The 20,178-nt window shown below is 44.2% G+C and overlaps 2 protein-coding genes and 1 non-coding gene across 3 annotated transcripts in view; 2 read left to right on the top strand and 1 right to left on the bottom strand.

Annotated features, from left to right (window-relative positions):
* The first annotated feature begins 2,205 nt into the window (after positions 1-2,205).
* Positions 2,206-20,178, top strand: part of LOC109427548 (frequenin-2) — a 469,415-nt gene continuing 451,442 nt past the window's right edge. The window contains exon 1 of the mRNA XM_062844635.1: positions 2,206-3,900. The gene's annotated coding sequence lies outside the window, so the exon portion shown is untranslated. The remainder of the gene's footprint in view (positions 3,901-20,178) is intronic.
* Trnaa-agc (transfer RNA alanine (anticodon AGC)) lies at positions 5,164-5,235 on the top strand. The gene has a single exon. It is a non-coding gene; the product is annotated as a tRNA-Ala (tRNA).
* LOC109427487 (uncharacterized) overlaps positions 18,610-20,178 on the bottom strand; it is a 2,230-nt gene continuing 661 nt past the window's right edge. The window contains exons 1-2 of the mRNA XM_019703036.3: positions 19,828-20,178; positions 18,610-19,763 (exon numbers count right to left, since the gene is read on the bottom strand). The exon at positions 19,828-20,178 is cut by the window's right edge and continues 661 nt beyond it. Of these exons, the coding sequence (XP_019558581.3) occupies positions 18,762-19,763; positions 19,828-19,890 (1,065 nt within the window). The 5' untranslated portion in view covers positions 19,891-20,178 and the 3' untranslated portion in view covers positions 18,610-18,761. The remainder of the gene's footprint in view (positions 19,764-19,827) is intronic.

Genomic DNA, 20,178 nt, shown 5'->3' with positions numbered 1-20,178 from the left:
CGGGATTCCACTGAATCCCGCTCCGGGATTCCACTGAATCCCGCTCCGGGATTCCACTGAATCCCGCTCCGGGATTCCACTGAATCCCGCTCCGGGATTCCACTGAATCCCGCTCCGAGATTCCACTGAATCCCGCTCCGGGATTCCACTGAATCCCGCTCCGGGATTCCACTGAATCCCGCTCCGGGATTCCACTGAATCCCGCTCCGGGATTCCACTGAATCCCGCTCCGGGATTCCACTGAATCCCGCTCCGGGATTCCACTGAATCCCGCTCCGGGATTCCACTGAATCCCGCTCCGGGATTCCACTGAATCCCGCTCCGGGATTCCACTGAATCCCGCTCCGGGATTCCACTGAATCCCGCTCCGGGATTCCACTGAATCCCGCTCCGGGATTCCACTGAATCCCGCTCCGGGATTCCACTGAATCCCGCTCCGGGATTCCACTGAATCCCGCTCCGGGATTCCACTGAATCCCGCTCCGGGATTCCACTGAATCCCGCTCCGGGATTCCACTGAATCCCGCTCCGGGATTCCACTGAATCCCGCTCCGGGATTCCACTGAATCCCGCTCCGGGATTCCACTGAATCCCGCTCCGGGATTCCACTGAATCCCGCTCCGGGATTCCACTGAATCCCGCTCCGGGATTCCACTGAATCCCGCTCCGGGATTCCACTGAATCCTGCTCCGGGATTCCACTGAATCCCTCTCCGGCATTCCGCTGAATCCCGCTCCGGGATTCCACTGAATCCCGCTCCGGGATTCCACTGAATCCCGCTCCGGGATTCCACTGAATCCCGCTCCGGGATTCCACTGAATCCCGCTCCGGGATTCCACTGAATCCCGCTCCGGGATTCCACTGAATCCCGCTCCGGGATTCCACTGAATCCCGCTCCGGGATTCCACTGAATCCCGCTCCGGGATTCCACTGAATCCCGCTCCGGGATTCCACTGAATCCCGCTCCGGGATTCCACTGAATCCCGCTCCGGGATTCCACTGAATCCCGCTCCGGGATTCCACTGAATCCCGCTCCGGGATTCCACTGAATCCCGCTCCGGGATTCCACTGAATCCCGCTCCGGGATTCCACTGAATCCCGCTCCGGGATTCCACTGAATCCCGCTCCGGGATTCCACTGAATCCCGCTCCGGGATTCCACTGAATCCCGCTCCGGGATTCCACTGAATCCCGCTCCGGGATTCCACTGAATCCCGCTCCGGGATTCCACTGAATCCCGCTCCGGGATTCCACTGAATCCCGCTCCGGGATTCCACTGAATCCCGCTCCGGGATTCCACTGAATCCCGCTCCGGGATTCCACTGAATCCCGCTCCGGGATTCCACTGAATCCCGCTCCGGGATTCCACTGAATCCTGCTCCGGGATTCCACTGAATCCCTCTCCGGTATTCCGCTGAATCCCGCTCCGGGATTCCATTGAATCCCGCTCCGGGATTCCACTGAATCCCGCTCCGGGATTCCACTGAAACCCGCTCCGGGATTCCACTGAATCCCGCTCCGGGATTCCACTGAATCCCGCTCCGGGATTCCACTGAATCCTGCTCCGGGATTCCACTGAATCCCTCTCCGGTATTCCGCTGAATCCCGCTCCGGGATTCCATTGAATCCCGCTCCGGGATTCCACTGAATCCCGCTCCGGGATTCCACTGAATCCCGCTCCGGGATTCCACTGAATCCCGCTCCGGGATTCCACTGAATCCCGCTCCGGGATTCCACTGAATCCCGCTCCGGGATTCCACTGAATCCCGCTCCGGGATTCCACTGAATCCCGCTCCGGGATTCCACTGAATCCCGCTCCGGGATTCCACTGAATCCCGCTCCGGGATTCCACTGAATCCCGCTCCGGGATTCCACTGATTCCCACTTCGGGATTCCACTGAATCCCGCTCCGGGATTCCACTGAATCCCGCTCCGGGATTCCACTGAATTCCACTCCGGGATTCCACTGATTCCCACTTCGGGATTCCACTGAATCCCGCTCCGGGATTCCACTGAATTACTGATTTTTATTTTCTCTTCTATAACCGAAAACGACAGTGAAATGATATCTTATCTATTATATGCGCTTTCATTATTCTTCGCCGCCAGCAGACTGAGTTTACTTTGTCGATTCTAAAAATCTGGCAACCCCATCGTAGCAGCCCCCAAAAATTCCTAGAAAAGTGTATTGCCCACATTGCGTAAGTTTCCGCCGCCGTCGTCGGGCTGCAACAGCTACTACCATTCCACACGTGTGTGCAAAAGCTCGCCGGTCAGCCAGCCAGCCATCCACCCAAAACTGAGTTCCCGTATCGCCCATACCGTCGTCCGTTCGGCGCAAACGCGTGGCTCCGTTCCACGTGACTCGTTTGAGTGTTCCTCAGCAGGCGGCGACGGCGACGACGGCACTCACGCTGTTTGGGGGAAACTTTGGCTTGCCAAAAGGCACGGCCGCCTGCGATTCAGTTTGTTACAAGCTGCCGAGCGAGAACGGTTTGCAGGAAGTTCTTGACGCGCGAGACCGGTTCTGGAATATCCGCCGCTGCCACCGCTGCCACGCCGTTATCTGTCTCCACCACTAGCAGTTTAGTACAACGCGGGTGCGTGCGTGTGTGAAGAGAAGGGGAATCCGAGGTGAGATCCGCTCCGTTGCCTTCGTCGACCGCGTGTCCGCCGCAGCTGTAACGGTCCGGTGACTGTTTAGGCTGAGCTTCCGTGCCCCATTGTGTGAGGTTGGGTGTCTGCGGGGCGTCTCTACGGAGTGAGGGAATTCTTGTTCAGCCCAGCTTTCAGGAATTCTCGGGTGTGGTGCGAGGAGAAGAAAACTATTCTGTCATCGCCTACTGTTCGGGGCTTTGTTCGGTGTGTGTTATTGTTTTTGGTCGCAGAAGGCGGTGATTGTTCGGAAAAGCTGAAGAGTAGTTGAATAGGGGCTCCTTCAGCGAACAACGGAAACGGGAATCGGAAAAGGCGCCCAGTTTCGCGTCCTTTTGTGCAGGGAAAGAAAGTGTCGCGCGTCTGCTGTGCAACCGTTGTTGTTGTCGATTGGATTATTGGCGGCATAAATAACGAGGAAGCTTTCGTGTTCAGTGGCAATTGTTGAGCTCGGCGAATTCGCAGCCTACTACTGTTGTCGATTGTTGCTGCCAAAGTTGTTTGTTTGCAAATCCCACCGACAAACGGCTGTAAAGCGGTAAAGCCGTGTTCAACTGAATTATTGAAATCCACGCCAAGCAACCGCAGTTTACACAATCGCGTGTCCCACCCGAAGAAACAACAAGTGCTGAACCTGTCCATCAAACTCGGTGGAGGAAGACATTCGCTAGCCCCGAAATCCTCGCGCGAAGTGTGTCGTAATCGATTCCATCCATTTCCTCTCCACGGGCGGAAACAGCATCAGGTGAAATAATCTGCTCAAAACCTAAAGTGTAACGTGTGTGTGAGTGCGCGGAAGAGGAAGCTGAACAAGAGGGAAGGGAAATCGGCAGCGTAACTCGCCACGCGGTTATGTAATCACCACACAGGAGGCTGAGGTTGTGAAAGAACGCGAAGAAAACGGGCCACGGCCAACTACGATCGGGGGAATATCAGGGAGTTGAAGGTCGAAAGTCGAGGAGAAGAATAGATGGTTACGGTGGTGCTGCTGCACAAGTGAAGGCCATTTCGAGGAAGAAGTTGGGTAATACACTGAAAACCGAGAAGGAGAGCTACCTACATAACACGACGACGACGGGTTTTTGGGGTGCTGCTTTTTTGACGACGAAGAAGTTTGCAGATTTTGCGGATTTTGGTGATTTGTGGAAAGTGAAGTGGATATTCTGAAAGTGAGTAGCTGACTGACACTTGCGAACGCGTCCAGCTGTGGTGTGATTAATGAGAGATAGTTGCAGTTCCGTTGAAGGTGAGTTGAAGCTGTGATGATGGAGACGCATGGTATTTTGATTTTTATGCATTCGATCTGAAGAAGAGTGTAGTAGTGCAGTGATTGGTGCTCTAGGTTGTAAATTAAATTACATGAGTTTGGCTACTAATCCAAAAAAAAACTATAGGTAATCATAATATAGGAACCCACATAGATTTACAAAACTTTAATGTATTCTACGAGTGCATTGCTATTTATCTTCTACATGTATAGATTCTTGTCATCAATTTCAAAATTGTCACAGTTATAAAATTAAACTTGGTATTTTCGCAACTTCAGTCACAGAAAAGCGTTGATTGTTCTAAATAATTGCCTACGTTTCGATTTTGTTGTTGGGATGTTCATCAGGGTTCGATGACAATGATATACAACAATCAACGCTTTTCCGTGACTGAAAGCCGAAAAAAATACCGAGTTTTCCTGAATCCTGTCAGTCCCCGTAAGCATGTAAAATAAAAAAAAAATCTGTTTCGAATTTACAAATGCTTGATAATTGTATGAGAACAGCTCATTCAGTCGGGACTTCTATGACACGGTACCAGTCGCTTTACACCCTCCGAGATTTCTCGGCCGCCTCACATCCGATTGACATAGCGATCCTAGACAGATGCGTACATTCTCTTCTGGGCATCCTCCAGGAGTTTATTCTGAAGGAGTCCTGAAGGAGTTACCTCGGCAACATTGACGTAGCTTATTCCTCCAGGAATTGTTCCAGGGATAGTTCCACGGAATTTTTCCAAGAATTTCTCTAGGGGTTTCTCCAAGAATTCCTCCTGGGATTACGCCAGGAATTTGTCCAGTAGTTCCTACAGGGATTTTTCCAAGAATTCCCCCAGTAACAATGATACATATTGCCCATTTTACTGGCATATTACCAGGTTTGCTGGTATGTCTGAAACATACTGGAAAAACTTGTAATTAGAAGGCACGAAAATGTTGCTAATTGACAAATTGAGAGATGAAATTTGTGAAAAAAATCGCGTTCTGGTGGGATTCGAACCCACGACTCCGTATTCGCTAGACCGGTGCTTTAACCAACTAAGCCACAGAACAGGTAATGGTTCTGCGGAATAGAAAGCCAAACTGACTCCGAAGCCACACCGTGAACACTCCTATTTCACAAACTCATCTCTCTTTTCGGCTTAGATGCCAATCCACAACACACTCCTGTTTGTGCCCACTAACGACAAGTGCGAGCGAATTATTTATATGAAGCCGAGACTTACTCTCGCACTCCGCATTGGCTCGGTAGCTTAGTTGGTAAAGCACTTGTCTAGCGAATAAGGGTCGTGAGTTCAAATCTCACCTGAGCTGTGGATTTTTTCCCAATTTAACCAATAATTTACCCATCTGTACATATGTACGTTGAGTTATTTGAATTTCATAATTTGACCACACGGATTGGTATTACCGAAAATTTGCACTTCAAGTGAGTAACGGTGTTGAGATAACTCGGTATTCTGAATCTGCATGTCAAACTGAGCCGAAATCCATATTTTCATGAATTTTGGTGCATGGGAACCTATTTAAAAATGTATGGGAGCGATTTGTTGAATCACCCCTCGTCGCAGTTTGTACTGGACGGAGCTATCAAACAGTTGCCCAGCTATCAAAAAGTGATTCCAAGAAATCTCTTCCAAATTGGTTTTAGGTACCGAAAAAAAGTTCTAAAAATCTGAAAAAATCATAGTGGCTCTTTCGTGCTCTTTCGTATAAAATCAAAAAATCACTTAGTGGAACGGACCTGGTGTGATGGTCAGAGCACGTGACTATCACGCCGAGGACCTGGGATCAAATCCCACTCCCGACAAACTCACAAAGTGTGAGTTCTTCCTTCGGAAGGGAAGTAAAGCGTGGATCTCGAGATGAACTAGCCTAGGGCTAAAAATTTCGTTAATACAGATAGAAAAAAATCACTTCATTTTTCTTAATTTAAAAACCCAATTCCATCAGGGTTTCCTTCAGGTATGACTTCAGAAATTCCCTTAGGAATTCTTTTAAGAATCCATCTATCGAATGTATTCAGGAATTGCTCCAGAGATTTCCCTAGGAATTCATTTAGGGATCGCTCCGGAATTCTACCAGAGGTTCCTCCCAGAATTCCTTTAGAGATTCGACTAGGAATTCATCTAGGAATTTATCCAGGGCATTCGTCCAGGAATTTCTCCAAGCATGTCTCCAGAAAATCCTCAAAATATTGTTTCAGAAATTTCTCCAAGAATTCCTATGGCGATTTCTCCAGGAACTCCTTCAGGTATACTTTCAGAAATTCCTCCGGGAATTTCTCCAGGGATTCCGTTAAGAATTTGTCCAGAAGTTCCTCCAGGATTTCCTCCAGCGATTTCCTCCGGTGATTTCTCAAGGAGTTACTTCAGGAATTTCTCCAGGAATATCTCCAGGAATTCCTCCAGGGGATTCTCCAAGAATTCCTTGCTCCTGGAATTCGTCCAGAAGCTCCTCTAACGATTCGTCCAGAAATTCGTCTAGAAACTCTTTTTATGATTCCTCAAGCGATTTCTTCAGAATTTCTCCAGTGAATGCTTTCAGAAATTCCTTCATGGATTCCTACTGGATGTACTCCAGATATACCTGCAGAAATTTCTTTAGAGATTGCTCCGAGAGTTCTTTCAGAAATTGATCCAGGAATTCCTGTAGTGATTATTCAGAAATTCCTCTCGGGATCATCTCAAAATTTCATTCAGGGATTCGGTCAGAAATTTCAAAAATTCGTCCATGATCTTTTCCAAGTATTGCACCCAAGATTTTTTCCAGAATTACCTGATTTTTTTCTTAATTACTTGAAGAATTTCTATAAGAATTCCTCCAGCGATTTGTATTGGAATTCTTTAAGATAATTTTAGAGACATACTGGAGCCAGGAAATTCTCCAAGAAGTTATCCAAAAATTCTTTTACAATTATCTCCGAGAATTTTTAAGGAGTCCATCCACACATTAATTCTGGAATCCATCCATGAATTCCTTCAAGAATACTCCCTGCAGCTCCTGCAAAGTAGTTTCTTCAAAAATCCGTTCTGTGATTCTTTCACAGTCTCTGTTACCTATTTCAAATATGTAAGTACTTGCTCCTCTAGCTACGCCAATGCTCTGAAAATCACCCTTCTGGGAGTTCTCCTGATGCTTCTTAGCGGAAACGTCTGTAAGTTATTCATGGGAATTCTCCAGAAGTTCCTTGTGGGAATTGTACAGAAGTTCCATCTAGAAATTTTGCAAGAGTTCTTTCCAGATTTTTTCCAAGAGTTTCTTATGGGTATACGGATGTAAATCTATCGATTCTGATGGCAAGTAGAGAAATGTTTTTCAAGCTGAAATTCAAGCAATTCTGGACTGTGTTGTTATTTGCTTGCGTAGAAATTAGAGGCATTCAAATATTTGTATTATGTCAGATAGTCAAGAAGCTCTGGATGCTCTAAATTTGGCGACATGTACATTTAAGCATGTTTGGGAATATGTCCAATCACTTCAAAAACTGTCTTGTCGTAATCAAGTCAATCTATACTGGGTTCCTGGTCACTGCGGAATTGAATGTAACGAAAGAGCAGTTATGTTAGCTAGGCTCGGTTCGTCACACCAATTTATAGGACCAAAACCCTTTGTGGGCCTACTGCATCCCTTAAAATTAAGCTGAAGGTACCTATCCTTGAAATCCTAGTAAACACCCAAACAAAATTGTTTTCGAGTGAATTTATTTTTATACTTCAAACGCTTAACCTAATTTACAGCTCTTTTTGGCCACCAGGGCACTACGTGAGCGATTCCAATTGGTGGCTGCACTTACACTTTATACAGCGCCCAAATGTTTTCTATTCTAATTCTACTATATCGAACTGGTTGCCTTTGATGCTGCTGTCACTTTTCTACTCTGTGTCCGTGTTAGAATGATGAGCACGAGAATGTTGATGTTCCCTACTAACAAAAGTAGCTGCATAAAAGCTTATGGGGCAAACGTCTTTGGAAGAAAGCTCGCTTAAGCTCTTATTCAGCATAAAAGTTAGTTGGGTTATTGGTGTGTGAAAGTTCTAGTGGAAGACGACTTCTTCAGTTAACGGTTTATTACAGAATGCATTAATTATCTATACACTACTAGCTGTACCCGGAAAATTTTGTCTTGCCTACTGCGTTTTTTGACGTTTCAAGTTTGTAGCCAAGACCAAGTCCCGGGTCAAAATGTATGGAAGATCAATTTTCAAAAACTCTCAATTTTTCCATGTTTTCTGCCTCATCAACCTTCCTTGGGTGAAAACTAAGAAAACAAAACTAAGACGATCAAAATCGGACCTTCCGTTCGCAAGTTATGCGCGGCCCCTTGTATGCCACTGCATTTATATATATATATAGATGACAAGTGCCTTAACATTAGGTTGCTTCGATTGTTCAGTAGGACCGTAGTGTTTTTTTGTTTTTTTTTTGTTTTTTTTTTATCTGTATTAACGAGATTTTTAGCCCTAGGCTAGTTCATCTCGGGACCCACGCTTTACTTCCCTTCCGAAGGAAGAACTCACATTTTGCGAGTTTGTCGGGAGTGGGATTCGATCCCAGGTCCTCGGCGTGATAGTCGAGTGTTCTAACCATCACACCAGGTCCGCTCCACAGCACCGTAGTGTTTCTTCGATCCACGAACACTCCTCCTCAACACGGGGCCTCTATTCCGCACATCGCCCGAAGTTTGACCATCCGTTCCCCTCCTATTGGTTTAGTCAGCAGATCAGCTGCCATTTCTTCTGTAGGGCAGTACGCGAATTGGACCTCACCTTTCTCTTTTATGATCCGTGCAAAATGGAATCGTGTCGCAATATGCTTCGTCTTGTTGCTGAATTTTTCGGATTCCAACATCTTCAGCGCACTCTGTTTGTCCTCGTTTACGACGGGGTTCTTCTGATCCTCGTTGAAGTCCTTCGGGAGACGCTTCAGCCAGATCAGCTCCTGTGTGGCTTCCGAAAGAGCAACGAACTCCGCCTCAGCAGTTGAAAGAGAAACACAGGTCTGCTTGCTGCATACCCAGCTGATGGTTCCACCATTGAACTTCAATCACAAATCCAGTATTGGACTTCCGATCTTCTCTGTTTTCGGTCCAGTCAGCATCCGAAAATCCAACCAGATCTTCCGCCTCCGCATTGGTGCTTACTCGCAGTCGGTAGCCCTTCGTACCCTTCAAGTACTGGGCCACCCGCTTCAGCTCGTCCCAGTCGTTTTGGGTAGGATGGCTTGTTTTTCGGCTAAGGATGAAGACGGCCGCCGAAATGTCCGGTCTAGTGTTCACCGATACATACAGCAGTTGTCCAATTAGCTTCTGGTAGTGCTTGTTATCAGGAAGTAGCTCTTCTCCTTCTTGCTTGAAATAGCCAATGTCGATAGGGATTTTTGAACCTTTAGCGTCTTGCAGTGCGTTCGTCCTCGAGATTTCGTCGATGAATCGCTTCTGGTTCAAGTGGAAATCGCCATCCTCGTCACGTTCCACTTCAATTCCGAGATACCAGTGTACGTCGCCCAACGAGGAAATGTTGAAGTGCATCTGTGGTGCTTCGGCTGTTCTCTGGATGGTTCGTTCGTTACAGCAGGCGATGATGAGGTCGTCAACATAGACGAGAGTGTAGCACCATTGGTTCCTTCTTTCTTCCGACAGATACACGGATCGGCATCACATCTCTGGAAACCCATCCGTAGCAGCTCCGTGTGCAGCTTGTGGTTCCATGCTCTTGCGACCTGCTGCAGTCCATAAAGGCTTTTTTTAAGACGACAAACCTTGCTCTCCTGTCCGCGTACGATGAATCCGGGCGGATTGCCGTATAGAAAGGCAGTCTTGACATCATATTGACGCACCATCATACCTTGTTTAGCTGTAACAGCCAGCAACGTCCGGAATGTCGTTTGACGAACCACAGGAGCAAAAACTTGGTCGTAATCGCTGCCGTATTGCTGGCTGTACCCTGGCCTTGAATCGCTGGCTGTACTCTAGCCTTGAATCGTGTGACTTCAGCTTGAGCACCTCGCTTGATTTTGAAGACCCATTTCGATCCTACTGGTTTCCGTCCGGTCGGTAGGTCCACCAACTCCTAGGTATCGTTGTCTTTAATGGACTGCAACTCCTCCTGCATGGCAGAACGCCATTCATCGTGTTCGGTACTTGCTATCGCCTCGGCAAAGGTCTTCGGTTCTACCAGCTCATCGTTTCCAGCACACAGGAACAATCGTTTCGGCGCAATACCTTTGGTTGACCTTAGGGATCTTCGTGGAGTCTGCAAGGCGTCCGCTTTCGGGACAGCACCATCGTCCGGTACGACAACTGGATCTTCCTCAGCTTTACTCACCCGTTCGTCATTTGCTTGCTCAACAGGCAAATCTTGAAAATCATCCTCTATAACCACTTCATCGTCTGCTGCGTCGTTGCCGAAAGCCTGTCCATTCAACTTGATACGCAGTTCCATTTCACTCGGTACATCGTCAGCCTTCATACTGTTGTCGATTACGGAACAGCGTAGCCAACCAGCACCATCCTCTCGGCTTTTCGGTCCAGCTTCCTTCGCTTTTGATTAGGAATGTACACCCATGCTGTGGATCCAAACACCCGGAGATGGGTATACGATACGATCGTATCATAATTCATACGAAGTCACACTCGCTGCTTTCGTAGGTAGGATGTTCTGCAGGTAATTCGCTGTAGTGATCGCTTCACCCCAAAACTTCTTGTCAAGATCGGCTTCGGTCAGCAATCAACGCATCATTTCTCCCAATGATCGATTCTTTCTCTCAGCGGTCCCGTTTTGTTGAGGGCTGTACGCTCCTACCGCTTAGCTCGATGTTTTGGATGCTTTCGAGAATGGCAGTCTAGCCATCTTGCCTTCAAAGCACGTTCCACAAATCGTTCGCACATCACAGTCTTGTATCGAAATTCCGCTGCACAGCCCTTCGCGTACGACTTGCTTGATGGCGTCCATGCTCCGGTGTCCCAACTGGCGGTGCCACAGATGAATACATTGCTTCGGATGAGTGGTGATAGTAAGCATCGTTTTCTCCGATCGTTTCTTCAACTGGTTGCCCGAGCAGAGGAAAATATCAAAATAATAACAGCGGAATCACAAAACCTGTTTTTATATCTTGGTTTGTTATTATTAACTTATTAAGTCATCACCGTTCCATAACATTTGCTGTTGAGCAATCGTATTTGGTTATGATCGTGCTCTTGGTATATTTTCTTTAAATTACATTTCAATAACATGTTTTGTTGTACCGTCGATGGGGGTGACAATGGGTCTGGGGGGTGAGATTGGGTCAAAACGGAGAAATATGAAATTTGAAATAGTTCATCAACTATCGCTAATTTGTATTGGAAACTTTATATTATTTCTAAGAGGAGATGTTTTTGCTCGTCGTGATGCAGAATAAGATGTTTAGCAATAATCGTTTTTTGTTAAATTTGTGGCTAAACTTATATTATGAAACTATTAGTAAATCACTCTTAAAAAATTTCCCCTCCTAACCATAAATTTTCTTATAAGTGGTTAGCTGTGGGTATTGCCTAGTTGATGCAACGAAAAAAGCGAAAAAAAATCAACTTGTTATTCAGTCCCCATTTGACGTTAGAGAGGTGCCATGTTTACGATATCTTCATAAAAGCACTTTTCTTTTCAAAAATATGTCGAAGAAGTGTCAAAAGCGAGTGTGTTCATACGTTTGGTGCCTAATATCATTTATAACAATAAACCCATGCGTTTGGACAGCTCTTCTAATCATCAGCTTATCTTCAGTGTACTGCAATATCGTAAGCTCACAAAATAGACTTAATAGGGCTCATCTTCTCCATTCATTTTTGAAATTTTAAGGAAATATCGTAAAACTACCAGACGGTAGTGGGTTCCAGGAATTACCGGTGCTATAAAACCGATAGCATAGCACAATGTCAGAAAGCGAACGAACGTCGAATTGCGGCATACGAGATTGCTTATTGAATATTTAACTTGAACTTTATGAATTAAGAGTGCCATATAAGGATCATTCATAAAATACATGGAAATACTAAAGAAAGTAAAATAGGTCTACCGTTGAACTAGGACTCATACAAAATTTATTAAAAAATCCGTTGAATTGTTATTGCGGAAGAGGGTCTAATAATTAGGCTTATTCTGCGCGGCGTGTGAGGTGAGACGGACGGTTTCGTCTCACGTGACGTGAGACGACTAATGCAAATCAAATGTAGTCGACTTTTGTCACCTCATTCGACTCGTCTCACCTCACACGCCGCGCAGAATAAGCCTGAATGTGAAATGGAGATGGAGCAATTTGCTTTGGCAATACCAAGGCCAATAATCATGTACATAAGAGTTTATAACGGAGGGTTTGGTTGAACATTTCTTATGCAGTATACTAAAAATATCATGTTTTTTATTCAATCAATCTTTCAATGCGCCCCTCGCTCATTGTAATCCCCCCTCCTCTTATGGAGGTTGAAATTTTAAATGAGGATGGTTGTGGTAGCTAAAAATGGCGATACAACATACAAACGTTATTTTATCAAATTTCAACAATTTTTTTGGTTGTATTAGCCCTTTTAGGTGGATTAATCATCTCTTAAAATTACCTAAGTTTTTTTTCGTCATGTTACATTGTATTTTAAGTAGGTTTACCAGATATCTATATATATAAAAATGAATTTCTGTCTGTCTGTCTGTCTGTCTGACCGCTATGGATTCGAAAACTACTGGACCGATCGGTATGAAATTTTGTATGTGGGTATTTTTGGGACCGGGGAAGGTTCTTAGCTTGGTGCGGAACCTCTCCGGTTTCTGGACCGGGATGCTCCCATACAGATGACTTCGCCGGGGGCGTCCCTATGGAGCTGCATGTCAAAAAACACAGTAGGCAGGCAGAACGACGTTTGCCGGGACAGCTAGTGATCAATAAAATTAACTTATATTCTTAGATAGGCGATTTGGAATACTTTAACCCATTCTCACCCCCTCTAAGGGGTGAGATTGGGTCAATTTTCAATCATTTGTAGTTTAGTAAGTAATTCATTTAATGTGATACTTCCTTGCCAAACTATCATTACCACATAGAAGAGTATATATACAAAATAAAAAAAATATTTCAACTTCAATTGCATTTGCTATTTAACAAGCAATCTTTGAGTATCCTTTTTTGACCCATTCTCACCCCCAACGACGGTAGCACAAGTTCAGTTATTATTGTGTCATTGAGACTGTACACATATTTGATCATTAATATTACAACATAACTAACTTTGCAATCAAAACTACACCATTCGAGGTTTTCGTTGTTCACAGCATTCCGTGAGAAACTGTAAGAGAAAATATTATTTTGTCATCAGTTCCTCTTCTTACTGACATTACGTTTTAACTGTGACAGTGCCAACTTATCAGCCTTTTGTTTTATAAGCACTTTGAAAAGTATACCTGTTTTTTTTTGTCCCAGTTTCAGTTAGGTATGAATACGAAAATAGAGAGTGCAATAGAGTGTTAGCCATTTTATGAAACATTTTGGATCATCTGGTGGAATTCAACGACGAACAACACATTTTCGACAAAAATGTAAAAAAATAAGTCATCAAGAATTCCATTGATTATTTTTAGACATTTTATTTTTATTGATTTCACTGCAACGAGCCCACTTAGATTCACTTGGATAAATGTGTCAATCAATGAGGTAATAATGTAAATTAATCTTATAAACAATGAACCACCTAATAAAGGGTTTCAAAACGATAGTAGTTTTTCATCGTAAGTTGTTTGGAAAATGAACAAAAACTATTGTTTCTCTCTATTTTCGATAATAAATCGCTTGCGACAACAATAGCGTCCCAATTATGAATGAAACATTTAACAATAGATCCTATTGTTGCGTATCCCATTGAATGCATATGGGACTTTGGAGGAGTTCCTATCCGCAACAGAAAAAAAGCAAATTTTGTTTTCAGATTGTTATCAATAACGTAGGGTATTGGTTCCCTTATTAAGCATGTGGCTCCTATTTTCATCCCACGAAAAACAAAGGATTGAAGCGCTGTTTGTTTTGTTGCTTATTTTTGTATTTTTTGTTAGAAGTGAGCACCCATGAAAACAAAAAGAACGGAGTCAATCGGTGCCGTAATCGCTTGTTTTCGAATAGGATGAAAATGGGAGCATGAGATTACTGATGGCACACATATCCTATTCATATCAAAATTTGTTATTGAAATATTTATAAAAAATCGCTGTTATTAGGTTGTTATTGAGACTAACAAAACATGTTATTAAACAGGTCTTCCAGGAACATGTTTTTGTTATAATTTTTGTCATTTTGCCGCTTATGACAGACAAGTTTATAACAGGATATGTTATGTAAATGAAAATAACTCTTTCCGCTACTCAGTTATTTTTCCAAAATAACACATTTTATTATGCTGTTGCTATTCCCTTCTGCTCGGGTGCCCTTCCATTCTCCGAGAATATGGGTCGTTCCCAAGTCCGACATACTTCTTCCTTCCAGTAATCGCTGCGAGCACAGCTTCCGCAACACGTGGACCTTCATAAGGATAACCTCTCGTGGTATTTCTTCAGGGCGTCCCACATGTCCTTCGCTGTTCGGCTCGGATGACGTGACATAGGTGGCAATCTTCAATCGACAGCCGCTTATTGGGCCCGTGCTTTCGCATCGTTTGCTGTCCAGACGGCATCCACAACAGCCAGCTTGGGGTCAGTGACGATGGCTTGAAGTCCTTCCTGGGTCAACAGCAGCTCCATCCGGAACTTCCAAACTGAATAGTTGGAATCTCCAAGCTTCTGCAGTGACGAATTGAATTCGCTCATCTTGAATACACGTTCTTGATTCTTGAATTTCCGCTTCCCTGAAGTCTGCTGGTGCTCACAACCTATTAGTGTGTGAGAGTTCTAGTGAAAGACGACTTCTTCAGTTAACGGTTTATTACAGAATGAAATAATTATCTATACACTACTAGCTGTCCCGGCAAACGTTGTCTTGCCAAGCTGTGGTGGTTTGACAACTGTTGAGCTAATAACGTCACCGCACTCTAGATTGATTTCATTTCAATCGTGTTGATTTCCTTCCCAGCTCATGAAAAATCGGTACTTTATCATTTTTTTTGCTTTTCTAGTTGATTTTCATAACTTTTTTTACATATAAACACAGCCACTACGAATACGAATCGAACCGTGCAAGGGTCATCCCTATCGGTTGAGCCGTTCGTGAGTTTTGTTGCCTCAAAGGGACTTCAAACTCATTTTTATATATATAGATTTATGACAAGTGCCTTAACATTAGTGTTGTGGTGATTTTTATGTGAAACTGGCTACACTGTAGGAGCGAAGAAGACAGTAGAAAGGCAGCCAGTAGAGTGAGATGTTTACCGGTTGGAAGTGTAAACAACAATTCACAATAATTTTAACTTACATTTAAGTGTTCTTATCAGTCACTAAGAAAGGCTTTTCTTAGTGACTGATAAGAACACTTAAATGTAAGTTAACATTATTGTGAATTGTGTTTATTTTTATAAAATCTTATCTTATCTTTCTATATATAAAAATGAGTTTGAAGCCCCTTTGAGGCAACAAAACTCACGAACGGCTGAACCGATCAGGATGACTCTTGAACGGTTCGGTTCGAATTCGTGGTGGCTGTGTTTATATCTGTGAATACCGTGTGTTTATAATGTGAATACCGGGCAACTCACTGGAACAATCCGTTCCCAGCCATCTTAGCAAACTGCAGTAGAATCACTTGGCATAATACGGAACCTCACGGTGATGGCGTCTTGCTCCGCCAACAGTCCACTCGTCAATGAGGCAGCATCACACTGACGACGACCCCGTCATGGTGCTGGCTGTCACTGATGCTTGCTAGGGGAAACACACGCATGGGAAATGCTACTCAGCTTTGTTCATACCCCACAATATCTACAAAAAGTTACGAAAATCAACTAGAAAAGTAAGAAAATTGATAAAGTACTGATTTTGCATGAGCTGGGAAGGAAATCAATACAATCGAAATGAAACCAATCTAGAGTGCGGTGCTTTTTTGAGCTCAATAGTTGTCAAACCACCACAAGACGGCAAGACAAAGTTTGCCGGGACAGCTAGTATATAAATGAAAATGGAATGGTGTTTGTATGTCACGAATAGGCTTGGGAACGGGTCAACAGATCGACATGATTCTTTCACTGTTGCATTCCGCCAGGGCTCCAACGTGTTCGTACGAAAAAATAATTAGAAAAAGTGACCGGGAAGGCAAGAAAAACAGGAAAATCTGAAAATCCATTTTGAGGGGCATTTCTTCATTGAACCGGATGTCAAAAAACAGAGTAGGCAGGCAGGACGACGTTTGCCGGGACTGCTACCCGACTAGAAGATTCTAACAAAAATATAACATTACTAGCTGCCCCGGCAAACTTTGTCTTGCCAAGCTGATGTGGTTTGACAACTGTTGAGCTCATAATATCACCGCACTCTAGATTGGTTTCATTTCGATCATGTTGATTTCCTTCCCAGCTCATGAACAATCAATTATTTATCAATTTCCTTACTTTTCTAATTGATTATCATAACTTTTTGTACATATAAACACAGCCACCACGAATACGAACCGAACCGTGCAAGAGTCATGCTGATCGGTTCATCCGTTCTTGAGTTTTGTTGCCCCAAAGGGACTTCAAACTCATTTTTATATATATAGACTATAACAAACCCTGATATTTATAACTCATTGTTATATAATCAAGTTATAAAATCTTTGGGGTTTAAAAATATAACATCTCAATTATATCATATTATGTTATAAATGTTGTTTAATAACTCACTGTGAAATAATTTAGTTTCAATTACTTGACATTCAGAAAATCATTTAGTACAATTGTATCAAAATATGATAGGAACTTATTAATCTTGAAGCTAAAGCTTATATCATATTTTGTTATAATATTGATCAGATCATAACAAAATAGGTTATTATTTTGATTAGACCGGTGTACTTTTTGTTACAATTTTAGTTATTTTAACATCATCCTGCACCTAGTTTATAGCATAATAAGTTATAGAAAATTTTTATAACATCATAACACAATGTGTTATAAACTTGATAGATTTTTCTAGTCGGGTAGTAATAAATAAATGATCCACTGCACGAATTTATACTGGCCTGCTTACTCTCACAGGAAATTTGACGTTTGAGAGGTGTCGGCACCGCTCAAACGTCAAGTTTTCTGTGAGAGTAAGCAAGCCAGAATAAATTCGTGCAGTGCTAGGATCCTAGGTGCAGTGGACATCCTAGCAGTGGACCATAGGTGTTTGTCAGTACAGAGACGACGCTCCCAACAATTAGGTTGCTTCGATTGTTCAGTTGGACCGTTGTGTTGCTTCGATCCTTGAATAGATGTGTGGCTCTTGCTCCTTTTCCAGTTTGCTTGGGGGTCCATTATGAGTTGCCGCTAGCCGATATCCAGGTTTCCGGGTACGTTGGAGCATATGCTCTGAAGAGGGTCAGGTGCCAGCCGCTCTCGGGGGGAAGAGCAACTGACGAAAAATTACAAGTGCCGGGGCTGGGATCGAGCCCATGACTGTCCACTTATGAAGTGAACGTGTAGCCACTACATCCTAGGCCACTACGCTACGGGCCTTGGCTATGTTTTAATTTCTCGTAGAAAATTAGCATTAGCATTAGTATTAGCATTAGCATTAAGCGAGTTGCACAAATTCGTAGGTGGTACAGTCCTAGACCGCTGTTATGAGGGTTGCCTCCTTCCCGTCCGAACCAAAGCACAAAGATTTGGGACTAATCTCTGACTCTTAGACAAGACTGACGCAATCCTCCAATGGTCGAGCACTGTCCTGGCCACGTCCTTGCGACTGCTGAGGAATGGGAAAGGATGGTTAGTTTTGGACACCTATGAAAAATGTAGACAACTCTACGATCTCTCAGGCCTAGGTGTCACGGGAATTTGGGTGTTGTTAGTGGAAGGGTAAACTCCAGATGATACGCTTGGTCAACGTTCAGGCACACCATTGTTAGTCTTCTTCGAATCCGTTGTCTGCCCGATTCATCCTGGATTCCTCGTCGTCTTGATGGCATTTGGTTGAATTGCCAGATTCTTCGGTTGATAATCTGAACTGAAATATAAAATAATATTAACATCGTACGTCAAATAAACTCCATATTAGTGATACGCTCGCCACAGTTACATATTTTTAAAATATTATTTATATCGTACGATACATTTACCTGAATCCTGCTGAAATAAAATGTTAATTAGCAGTACATTGAAACACAAATACTACAAAACACAAAAAAAAGAGCATCAAACTTTGATCTTGGAATATTTAAAAATACGGTAAATATCAAGATCAAAATTTGATTTGGTAGATCTTACACCGCAACGCACCATTCTAAGGTGATCTACCCACGTTACGGGTGTCGCCAGAAATTACTCCAGGGGTTTTAATTTCTCGCATCAAGACCGTGCACAAAAACAAATGAGAACAAAAGTTGCTGTACTAACCATTTAACAACAGGAGAATTGCCTTATTTGATAAATTCAAATTTGTCTTCCATTAATGCGCAGAGGAGGCAACACGATTCAATGAAAAAACCGCAGTTTTATTCACGATACCTACATGACCGATCTCGCTTAAGGATGCTCGTACCCCAGAACAGTAGGGTTAGCTGGGAAGAGGCTAATGACATCAATGCGTTATCCATGCCTCCAGCTTGTACTGCTAGTACATTAAATTATTGTGCTATTTTTTTCCATCAAGCCCTATATTACACATTTTAAGCCAAAAACAAAATAAACCAACGCTAATCAATTTCAAAATTTATTCTCAAAATTTCATCTGCGCCGCTTTGAGCGATTCACTCACGAGTGGCAACAAACACCGCAGTGGACCCTCATCGAATTTCTTCTCGATCTGCTTCGTCTTCGCTTTACGGATCACCACCTTCTCCCCATCCTGCTGCGATCGACGATTTCCCTTGTTGTAGTCCTGCTCGATGATCCGACCTCCTTCGAAACGTAGCGACCGTAACGATTTCTTCGCCTTGATGATGGACCGCTTTCCGGTCCCCACCACCGTGGCCGTCTGAGCCGGTTCCAGGCGAGTCAGATAGCTTCCAGAGGCGGCTGTGGTTCGTCCTTCGGTCGATAAAGAAACCGAGTTGATCCGTTGCTGAATCTCGTTGATCAGTTCCAACGATTCCTGCAGACTGATGTTCTTCATGTCCTCCCGGGATACCAACTCCGAGCGAATGGCTTCGATCTCTCCGATCAGATGTCGGAAGCCGACATCGGAGCTGGAGGCCGACGTTTCTGAGGACTGTGCGTTAAGTATATCTTGCCATTGTTCGGGGACGGCGGCGGTGCAATCTTCGTCGCTGATGCAGATCTTGCACGGCCTCTTGGACGAGTCGCGATTTGCGTCGGGCGATTCGAGCTGCTTCCGTTGATGGGGCCGTTTGCAAATGTCCTGCTTGCTGTTGGATGCGGGTGGGGTTTTACGGGACGGTTCAGCTGGGCGTCGTGGAGGGCGTTGTCGATTAGGGGCTTCCGGGCGTCGCCGTGGTGACTTCCCATTCGGTTTTTCGTGTCCGGTGCAAAGTAAACCTAGCGAAGGTTTGATCGTTCGGACGCTGGTTACGGGACGTTCCGGTGCTGCAGGTTTTGTCACAACTTCCGGCATCAAGTTGTGGGCCGTTATGGCATGCGCCAAAGGTGAAACAGCGATGGGGGCTGTTTTGGGACGTGCTGATGTACCCGGGCGTTCCAGGGAGATGGCCTTTCCCAGATTATTGGCCTTCGAGTACTGCTGGGTGAAGTTCTTGTAAACCTGGGAACGAAGTGCATTTTCGGTATTGCAAAAAAATATGATTTAGAAAATAATGTAGTTTTACCATCCGACACGGGCTGTCCCGAAGAATATCACGGAAAATTTTCACTCCAGAATTGGCTGCCATGACTTGATGGAAAATAAATAAGGGATAGTAATTAAAAACGACCTGATTTCAACTTTGCTGGTGACAAAAATGATTTTCAAAATGACACTTATTTAGGGAGAGCAGAGCATGCCTACTAGGACTCGAAATATTGAGCTAGTGCATCAAGACCTAGAACAAGACTACTCCGAAAACCTCTTTCAGTGCACACTGACCTCGATCTTTAAATTTGAAGAAGACTGAGAATTGAATCCGTCACCCTTGATCATGCTGAGTACCGGTGTTCTTATGCCACCACCCTTTTTTCTT

Source organism: Aedes albopictus, chromosome 1, assembly GCF_035046485.1.
Source record: "Aedes albopictus strain Foshan chromosome 1, AalbF5, whole genome shotgun sequence".
Taxonomy (NCBI): Eukaryota; Metazoa; Arthropoda; class Insecta; order Diptera; family Culicidae; genus Aedes; species Aedes albopictus.
This window is presented reverse-complemented; position numbering and strand designations above follow the sequence as displayed.